This window comes from Pithys albifrons, chromosome 21 (genome assembly GCF_047495875.1).
Source record: "Pithys albifrons albifrons isolate INPA30051 chromosome 21, PitAlb_v1, whole genome shotgun sequence".
In the NCBI taxonomy this organism is placed as follows: Eukaryota; Metazoa; Chordata; class Aves; order Passeriformes; family Thamnophilidae; genus Pithys; species Pithys albifrons.
The window spans coordinates 5,173,505-5,183,234 of NC_092478.1; the positions used below are offsets into that span (position 1 = coordinate 5,173,505).

The 9,730-nt window shown below is 54.2% G+C and overlaps 1 protein-coding gene across 1 annotated transcript; it reads left to right on the forward strand.

Moving 5' to 3' along the window:
• Positions 1 to 2,743: 2,743 nt before the first annotated feature.
• On the forward strand, positions 2,744 to 8,403 carry LOC139681732 (glutamine-rich protein 2-like). The gene is made up of 16 exons (XM_071575370.1): positions 2,744 to 2,998; positions 3,293 to 3,361; positions 3,447 to 3,494; positions 3,743 to 3,838; positions 4,025 to 4,116; positions 4,263 to 4,377; positions 4,547 to 4,771; positions 5,038 to 5,160; positions 5,380 to 5,454; positions 5,768 to 5,932; positions 6,090 to 6,202; positions 6,801 to 6,866; positions 7,159 to 7,224; positions 7,454 to 7,595; positions 7,757 to 7,850; positions 8,237 to 8,403. The coding sequence occupies exons 1-16, from the start codon at positions 2,744 to 2,746 to the stop codon at positions 8,401 to 8,403; spliced, it is 1,911 nt and encodes a 636-aa protein (XP_071431471.1).
• Positions 8,404 to 9,730: the final 1,327 nt, after the last annotated feature.

Here is a 9,730-nt window from a genome sequence, read left to right on the forward strand (position 1 = left end):
CTTGGTCTTACTGGCTTGGTTCTTTGGGAGAGATTTCCAAGGGCGTTGGAGCGCTGATGCACCATCTCCTGTTGTCGATCCAGGCTGGTTCCTGTTTGTGCCTTCACTCCCCCTTCAGCTTCAGCCTCGCTCTTGTCTCGATCCCTGAGAGCTGGTCTGGGGGGCTGTGCTCTCCTCAGCCCTTCTCCCAGCCCGAGAGTGCCATGGTTTTCCACCTGGAGCTGGGTCCAGAGCATCGTGCCCCAGAGCTGCAGGGCTGGGAGCAGGAGGTCACACACTGCTGGAGCTCTGGGCTCCGAGGGAAGGACCAGCACCCAGGGCCAGTGGCATTACCCTGACAGTTAGTGATGCTTTCCTGCTGAAAGCTGAGCTGCTATCCAGTGAAAAAAGCCTTTGGAATGAAGACTGCTCTGTGTTGAGTGATTTCTTCTCTAACTCTCAAGACCAAAGGGAAAAGAATCAGTTTTGCGTGGGGATTTCAGCTTTTTCCCTCGTGCAGCAGCATCCAGAGAGCTGGAGCAAGGGGGCAGCACTGTGCTGGTGCCCTATGAAATAACGGTGCCAGGCTGCCAGCCACAGCATTACAGCTCTTGGAATGATGGATGCCAGGCTGCCAGCCAAGGCCTTACAGCTCCTGCCTCCCCCCAGCCACCAGCAGCTCCTCTGGCTTGCAGTAGAGATGCATGAGGGTTTCATTAAACAAAATGATGCAAATTACACTGTAAAAGTCTTAACAAAATTTCCAATACTCCGTTATTTGGCAGCTTTAGCAGCTCAGCACTATCTGTAGGGAGTCATTAATACACTAAGATCCTATAGGCCTCATGTAAGTTACCAGAATAAAGACAATACTAGATGTATAAATGGATGATAACCTTTTACCCGTACAGTATGTATTACAATTTTGTAGCTTAGTCATTTTTTGGCTATCAGATTTTGTTAGTATGATATAAAAAAAAGACAAAAAAAAAGGTTTGACTGCTAATGTCTATTTTGTTATTTGATTCATTTTCCTCTTCTGTACAAAAGCTGTACAAATCTGTCTGTGTAACTCCTCCACATCTGTATTCATGTACCACCCCCCTGTCCTGGCTTGCTGGTGTGGTGAGCTCGAACTAAACAATAAACTCTGTGGCTGAAGTTGGGCAGCCCGGGGCTGCTGGGGTGTGTTCAGGGTGGTCTGCAGTGTATGAGCTGTGATGAGCTGGAGGAGGCTTGGGACATGGGGCTATAGCACTGTCCCCCTTGCCCTGAGTCACAACAGTTGACCTTTAGCCATTTGTCTTTGGGCTCTGCAGGTGGCTGGGAGGCTGCAGAGCTGCCCTGGGGATGAGCTGTGCCAGACCGGCACCCGGTGGCCTCTGCTGTCCTGCATCCTGTGCCAGAAGTGAGGACAGCCAAGAGCTGGAGCAGCTCCTGAGGTCAGGCATCTCCTGAGCCGTGGGATGATGGTGTTGTTTACTAATGCATGGTGCTTTTCCCTCTGATTATCTCCCCAGTCCCTCACTGATATCCCCAACACCCTGAGGTGAGGAGTGTCGCAAGATTCCTTCAGTGGCCTTGGGTTTGCTGTGCAAAATCCACACGGGCCAATGTGTGAAAGCCAGGTGAAAAGAGCAGGTGTGGGGATTCGCTCAGAGAGACTGAGCTCTGTGCTGCTGGCAGCCCCACCCATGAGCCTCTGCCCAGGTGCTGCTTTGGGGACCCCTTGGTTGGTGAGGGAATGAACATTAATGTACTCTTTGGATTTCATCCATGGTTTTGTGGGAGTTCCTGTGTCCTGCCCCTGCCAACTCACACTGACAGTTCAGGGGCAGAGCAAAGCCAGGCTTATTCCCTGCTCCACAATGCAGGAAGAACCCAAGTGCTGAGAGTGAGTTACCATTTAACAGAACAAGAAACTGGCTCAGCAGAGGAGCAAGTGGCTTAGCTGTAACTCAAGTCTTAAACTGAATAAAAGAATAATAAGGTCTCCTGGGAGACCTTTGGACATGTTCCTGTAACTAAAGGGGCTCCAAGAAAACTGGAGAGGGATTTTGGAATAGCGCCTGGAGTGACAGGACAAGGGGAATGACAAGGCGGAATGACTTTGCCACTGACAGAGGGCAGGATTTATTGGGATGTTGGTATGAAACTCTTTCCTGTGGGGGTGGTGAGGCCCTGGCACAGGTTGACCATAGAAGCTGTGACTGCTCCATCCCTGGAAGTGCTCAAGGCCAGGTTGGACATGGCTTGGAGGAACCTGGTCTAGTGGAAGGTGTCCCTGTCCCTGACAGGGGATTGGAACAAGATGAGCATTGATGTCCCTTGCAGCCCAAACCATTCCATGCCTTTATGACCTCATGACTCTGTGACTCCATTACTCTATGATGCACTGGCTCCAGGGATGGGGTGGGGGGCTGTTGCCTGGCAACAGGAGTTGTGATGAAGAGGGGCATGTGCAGCACTGGCCCCAGTCCGTTGATGGATGTGGAAGGAGGAGGGAGCCTACTGGCGACTCATCCATTTTCTCATTGCGTTTGCTCATCTTTTTTACCAGCCCTTTTGCTCATCCCATTTACAATCCCTTCTACTTATCCGTCTTATCATTCCTATTGATCACCTATTTTATATTCCCTATTGGTCATTCCTTTTATCACCCCTGTTCCCCATCCCTTTTATCATCACTTTTGCTCATCCCTGCCAGATTTGGTCTGGGCAGGAAAGTCCCTGTCCTATTTTGGCAGACATTGCGTTTGCAAACATGGCAACATCCTTGGACATGCTCAGCCTCTCCCAGCTGCTGGATCTTGCCATTGGGATGCCAAACAATGGAGCCGTCCACTTTGCAGCCATGAGAAAACTGCTGCAGGCTGTGCTGGGGCACCTGGATGGGCAGTACCTGATAACCCAGGAACCATGGACAGGCGAGCTGAGTGGTCCCTCACTTGCTGAGTTGGCCACTGAAGTGAAAGAAATGAAGGAGGAGATGGAATCCTACAAGAAAATAGTGTCAGAGGTAGTGGCTCTTCCCAGCACCCTATGTGCCCCCTCACCAGACAGTCCCTGCCCACTTCCCCAGCAGGGCTTGGCACAGCCCTCGCTGCCCAGGCCGCACTTTGGCCACTGGCAGTGGCTCTTTGGCCTTTGGATGGGCTTCAGTGCTCTGGCACAGACCCTGGCTCGGGCAGGCAGCACTGGGGCTCTCCCTGCTGACCCTGCCTGTGCCAAGGGCTCCCCAGAGCAGGGGTGAGCGTCTCTGGGGACTTCCTGGGTCACCTCAAACAATCCTTTTACCTAAACTCTCTCTCAGGAGATTGGTGGGATAAAGGGGGAACATTCCTGTGTGTCAGAGGACATCAGGAAGATCCAGGAGGCGCAGGTGTGTGCAGACTATGGGGGGGGAATGTCATGTTCCCCAGGGACATTCCCCAGGGGCCCATCTCTGACACCCCTTTCTGCTACAGTTCCACATGGAAGAGGACATGAAGAAGATCCAGAAGGACTGTGACCAGGTGAACTGCTGCCATCAGACAGCTGTGGGGCTGAGACAGCAGCCAGTGGCCTCAGCTCTGCTGGCCACAGGCTCAGCACCCCATGCTCTGCTGGATGCATGGAGAGTGCTGCCCACTGCCCTGCCAGCCTGGCTGAGCCAGACCCTGCGCTGTCCCCCCATCCTGGGTGCACCACTGCAGGGGTGAAGGTCCTGCAGGTTTCCAAGGACACTCTCCTGAGCCTGACCACCACCACACCTCCCTTCTAGGCTCTGGCTGACTCCCAGAATCATCGTGAGGAGATTGGCTTGATTAAGACCACACAGACCCACATGGCACAGAAGATGAAGGAGGTGCTTGCCAAGGTGAGCTGCCGGGTGGTGTCATCTTTGGGCTCTCATGGGGTAATGCAGGGTGGCTCCATGAGCCAGGGCTTTGGGGCCAGGCTGGGGATAGGGGGTGGGGTCCTGTGTCTGCCCTTGCAGCTGAAGGGTCCTCGTGCTGAGAGCACACGCTGTCTGTGCCCTGACTGCCACCACTGCCCTTCCCAGATCACAAAGATGGAGGAAGACATTGCAAAGCTGAGGGAAGATATGGAAAAGTGGAAAGAAGAGACCAGTGAGGAGATCACTCAGCAAATCGAGTAAGGGAACCCAAGAGTGTTTTGTATCCTGTGGGGTTGCAAGGCAGCCCAGTGGGTCTGGGAGCATCCTGGTTTGGGAACAAGGGACACTATCCAAGCAGCCCTGGGGAGGCTAAACCTGCTCCTGCTTCCATCTTGCTGGCCAGGTCCGTGCTGCAGGAGACAAAGAGTGAGTTGAAGAAGATGGAAGAGCAGCAGGAGATGAGAAATTCCATGCTGGAACAGATGGTGACCGAGACAGCCAACCAAATGCAGGAGAAGGTTTGGTCCTGAAGGAGCATTCCCATCACCTCACAACTCACTGGAAGGGCCTTGGCAGGGTTCCTGGTCACACCCACCAAATGGCTGTAGCCATTGGGCCCCATAGTACCCAGGTCTGTTGGTTCCATCCATCCCATCTCTGAGCAAATTCTTTCCATCCTTACTGCAGCTGGGCGAGCTGGGAGAGATAACAGGGACCACACAGGAGGAGCAGGAGCAGGAGCAGGAGCAGGAGATGAAAGAGCCAGAGTGCTCCAAATGCACTTTCAACTTGAAAGAGTTTCTGGGGGATCTCTTCAAGCGCTGTGAGAAACTCCAGGAAGAGGTGGAATCCCTGCAGTCACGGCAGAGAGCGGTGGGCAAGGTGGAGAACATCATAAGGCAACGGAGGCAGGTAAGGAGTTGGCAACATGGGGAGCTTGAGAGTGGACTGATTGCATCCCCTGGCTGGCTGTACTTTGCTGAAATGCAGGGAAGCCACTCCCTGCCACCAGATGAGCTCAGACCAGTCAGCAGCATGAAAGGAAATGAAAGCCATGATGCAAATGCCATGTTGACACTGAGGACTTGTGGCCACTGGCCGAGTAACCCTGGTCTATCCCTGTGAGGCAACCAGACCCTGCCTTGCTCAGTACCACCTGTTCTTCCTCCCTGGAGCAGGACCAGGAGCTGCTGCAGCGCATGGAGGTCAGGGTCAGCAAGATTCAAGGGGACTGTGAGGAGCTCAGCTTTGTCTCGGGGAGCCTCAGGAAGGACTGTGAGCAAAAGCAGAAAGATATTGAGGTGGGTGGCTGAAAGACCTGTGTGGTCAGAACATCCCCCAGGCAGACTCCAGAGGGGTGGACCACAAGGACTCTGTCCCTTTGCCAACCTGCTCACAGCCCTGGGTGGGTTCAAAGGGCCTTTCGTGGAGGTTTCTGGGTAGGGAGAGCAGAGGGGGCTTGGCTGCCCAGGAGACATCAACCCTGCTCTGGTGTCATGGGATGCTTTCTGTGTTGAAAGATGCTGTTCCAGTCCTTGGAGAGGCTGAAGAAAGACAAAGCAGATGAGAAGAACATGTTGGCGGCAATGGATGTGGTATAGTCTCAAGGGGCCTCAGCACTAGCCCAGGGCTTCCTGGGCAGGGTGACAAATTCCCCTTGTCCCTTGGGTGCTGGGTGGCAGAACTTGCTTGGGAGAGGCAGGATTTCCCCACCGGGTGTGGGTCCCTCACCCTTCAGCTGATGAGACAAACTCCACAAGAGTGATGTGATGAATGGGATCACAGTGCCCTGAAAGGGGCACAGTGGCACAAAGGGAGTGCTTCTCCCTCTGCCCCTGACATGCACTTGGCCTGTCTATGGTTCTCCAACCTTTTCCCCTCTGCTCTCCTGCCATTCCTCTCTGTTAGAAGGCGGACAAGGCTGCATTGGGCAGCAAAGTCAGTTGTACCCAGTTTGAGGCGAGCATGGAGAGACTGGAGGAGAGGATGCGAAAGATGCAGAGCCAGGTGTCAGGACAGAATCAGCACTGGGACAAGGTGCAGCAGCAGATCAGCGATGAGATAGAAAACAAGGTGAGGGCTGCCTTGTCCCTACCAGGCAAAACTGGCACTTTTGGAGCTTTGAAGCCTGAGGCAGCATCCCTCTGAGGATACCCCTCCTGACTTCTCCCTGAAGACTGCCCATGTCCCTTCCTGGGGCAGCTGGCTGAGCGTGTGCACATGTCCACAGCTGGATCGCCAGGAGATGAAGGCTTTCTATAAGCAGCTGCAGGAGACCTGGCAGAGGAGCATCGAGGAGCTTGAGAATCGGATGATGACTGACAGTGCCGCTGGGTTTAAAAAGTGAGTGGGATGGGGAAGAGAATGGCAGTGGGGAGGGTGATGTCCCAGCCATTGCCTGTGTGGTACCCTGGCACTGGACCAATTCACACAACCAACCAACCATGGGGATTCTGATGAAGCAGCTGCACCTTCTCCTTCCACCAGTAGCAGATTCTGCACAAGAAAGGGAGCACGAGGAGAGGGCACCTGTTGGACAGAAGCCTCCCAAACCAAACTGGGGTGTGGGTGCCAAGACTTTCAGAAGCCAGGGTGGGAGATGGTAGCTCGTCCTCCCATGCAGGGGTTTGACATGCACAGCCCCTGAGCTGGGTGGTCCTCCTGCCAGGCACAGGGGGGTCACTAATGCTGTTGAAGCACTGAAACTGGTGCAAGAGCCAGTTGGGATGGCAGTGTGGGCCCGGTGCTCTTCACCTGTCACTCTCCAGGGGGTTGGGGTACAGGTAGAAACCAGGCCCAACAGCTCACAGCTCACCCTGCACACACCGTGACTCCCTGCAGTTCCCTTCCCAGCACCTCAGTGCTGCCAGCAAGCTGCTGCCTGTGTGCGGGCAGGGCTGTGGCCCCCCAGGAACTCACCCAGCCCTTTCCCTCTCCTTAGGCAGCTCCCAGTCCCTTTCACGTGCCTGTCCTGTGACCGCATGGTTAATACGCAGGTTCCTGGCCCGTGAGTATCACCAGTGCTTTGTGGGGGCTGCGTGAATGGGATGGGCATTAGTGGGTGCCAGCTGTGACCCAGCTGTGCCAGGCACAGGGGTGAGGGTGTCTGCTTGGGAGGTCTAACCCTGCTGAGCCCCCTCTTCAGACCTGCCTATCACAAGGCACAGTGGGATGCTGGTCTCCAACATTTGCAGGAAGGGGATGCTGTGGTCTATAAGCCTGCCAGTTTTGGGTGCTCCCTTGAGCAGGCATGTGTTTTTTGTCCCCTGTCACCCATCTATGGCTTCTGCCCTCTCCAGGTACCCTGAGATACTCCCATATTTGCAGCCGCTGCCCCCCAGCAAGGACCCACAGCACAACCAAAGGTAGGGGACCTCAGGACACATCCCCAGCCCCAAGGGTGCAGGGTATTCCTGACCTGGTAGGGAGAGGTCTTCCCTGGATGAGGGTGATGGGGACCCAGGGTCTTGGTCACTGCAGTGGAGCAGAGAGAGGCTGTAAAGGTCCAGTGCTTGCCTCAGGTCTGGGGGATTTTACAGCCCCCTTACCCTGTCCTGTGCTGGGCAGTGAGCAGCCCCTTGCCCCATCCCACAGGAGAACAGTGGTCAATGGCAGAGTCCCCCGAGTGCCACCAAACAGAGGGGACCATCAGAGCAGCAGCTGCAGCGCACAGCAAATCCAGGCGTCTTCCCATAGCAACCTGCGGCTGCAGAGCCTCATGACACTCCCCAACAAGGTAGGGATGGCAAAGGTAGGGACGCAGCAGAGGTGACCACAGCTCAGAGGGTGATACTGAATATCCAGGGAGAATCTGTGCCTTGAGTTCCCCAGGGAGAGCTGGCTTGGGAGGGTTGCTGGGAATGCTGAATTGCACCCCAGCTGCTCTCTCCTTCCCAGCCTAGTGTCGCCCAGCTGCTGAGCAGTGGTGGCCACAGCTCCCAGGGCAGGAAGGTCAAGCCTCATGTGGTGCATGCAGCATGGGATGAGCCAGGTATGGCCCTGTCGGGGCATGGGACAGTGAAGGGAAAGGGGACGGGCTGTCTGCTGGGAAGGTGGCCAGGGGGGCAAGCAGGACTGTGTATGCAGAGCTGGGCAGGGTGGGACGGGGGTCTGGTGTCTGGGATGGGATGGAGGACATGGAAGCAGGATGGACAGGGAGGACTGGTGGATGGGCTGACAGAGATTGGAGCTTGAGGATGGTGGGGCGATGGCCATGGCCAGTGTGGCACAAGAGCTTGTGTGTTGGCAGCACCCCGCCCCGGGAACACTGTGGCTGGGCAGGTGCCCCTGCTGCCTGCCCCGTGCTGGGCTGGCAGAACTGCCCTGGCCAGGGCTGCCCTGGGTCAGTGGGGGCTCACCCTTGCCCCTTGTCCCCAGGCCCTGCCACCTCACGGGAGCAGCAGGCAGACACCACCCGTGCTCACATCTCCTGGGCACCACAGCTCATCCAGCACTGCCCAACATTGCCAGATCCCATGAAGGACAGGACTGGGCACCCAGTGCTTGACCAAGGACGTCATCTCAGCAGACCCAGAAGTCTGTGAACATGGCCTCAGAAGAAATGTTTGTTTGTTTGTTTGTGGGGGTTTTGTTGGTTTTGTTTTTATTAATTTAATAAAAAGCTTTAAAAATATTGGTCCTGAAGCTGCTCAAACTTTTTGCTACACACTACGCTTCATTCTAAGCAGTGCAGCCTTCTATTAATTTTCCTGAATTGAACTGGAATAGACTTTATTCATCTGTGAACTCTTCTGCTCCTCTTTCCCTGGCCCAGGTTATTAAGGTACAGAGAGATTCCCTGTCAAAATACTTCAGACAAAATTTGTAACAAACATAAATGTACTCTTTGGATTTCATCCGTGGTTTTGTGGGAGTTCCTGTGTCCTGCCCCTGCCAACTCACACTGACAGTTCAGGGGCAGAGCAAAGCCAGGCTTATTCCCTGCTCCACAATGCAGGAAGAACCCAAGTGCTGAGTGTGAGTTACCATTTAACAGAACAAGAAACTTGCTCAGCAGAGGAGCAAGCGGATTAGCTGTAACTCAAGTCTTAAACTGAATAAAAGAATAATAAGGAGGTTTCCTGGGAGACCTTTGGACAAGTTTCTGTAACTAAAGGGGCCCCAAGAAAACTGGAGAGGGATTTTGGAATAGTGCCTGCAGTGACAGGACAAGGGGGAATGACTTTCCCACTGACAGAGGACAGGGTGAGATGGGATATTGGGAAGAAATTCTACCCTGTGGGGATGGTGAGCCCCTGGCACAGGTTGCCCATGGAACCTGTGGCTGCTCCATCCCTCAAAGTGCTCAAGGCCAGGTTGGACATGGCTTGGAGCAACTGGGTCTAGTGGAAGGTGTCCCTGTCCCTGGCAGGGAATTGGAACAAGATGGTGAGCATTAAGGTCCCTTGCAGCCCAAACCATTCAATGCCTTTATGACGTCTCAAGACTCTGTGACTCCATCACTTCATGACTCTATGATGCACTGGCTCTAGGGATGGGGTGGGGGGCCATTGCCTGGCAACGGAGTTGTGATGAAGAGGGGCATGTGCAGCACTGGCCCCAGTCCGTTGATGGATGAGGAAGGGAGAGGGAGCCTGCTGGCAACTCTTGCATTTTCTAATTGCTTTTGCTCATCCATTTTATCAGCACTTTGATCATCCCTTTTACCATCCCTATTGGCTACCCATTTTATCCTCCCTATTGGTCATTCCTTTTACCATCTCTGTTGGTCACCCATTTTATCATCCCTATAGCTCATTGCATTTATTGGTCATACCATTTATCATCCCTATTCCCCATACATTTTATCATCACTTTTGCTCATCCCTGCCAGATACGGTCTGGTCAGGAAAGTCCCTGTCCTATTGGGGC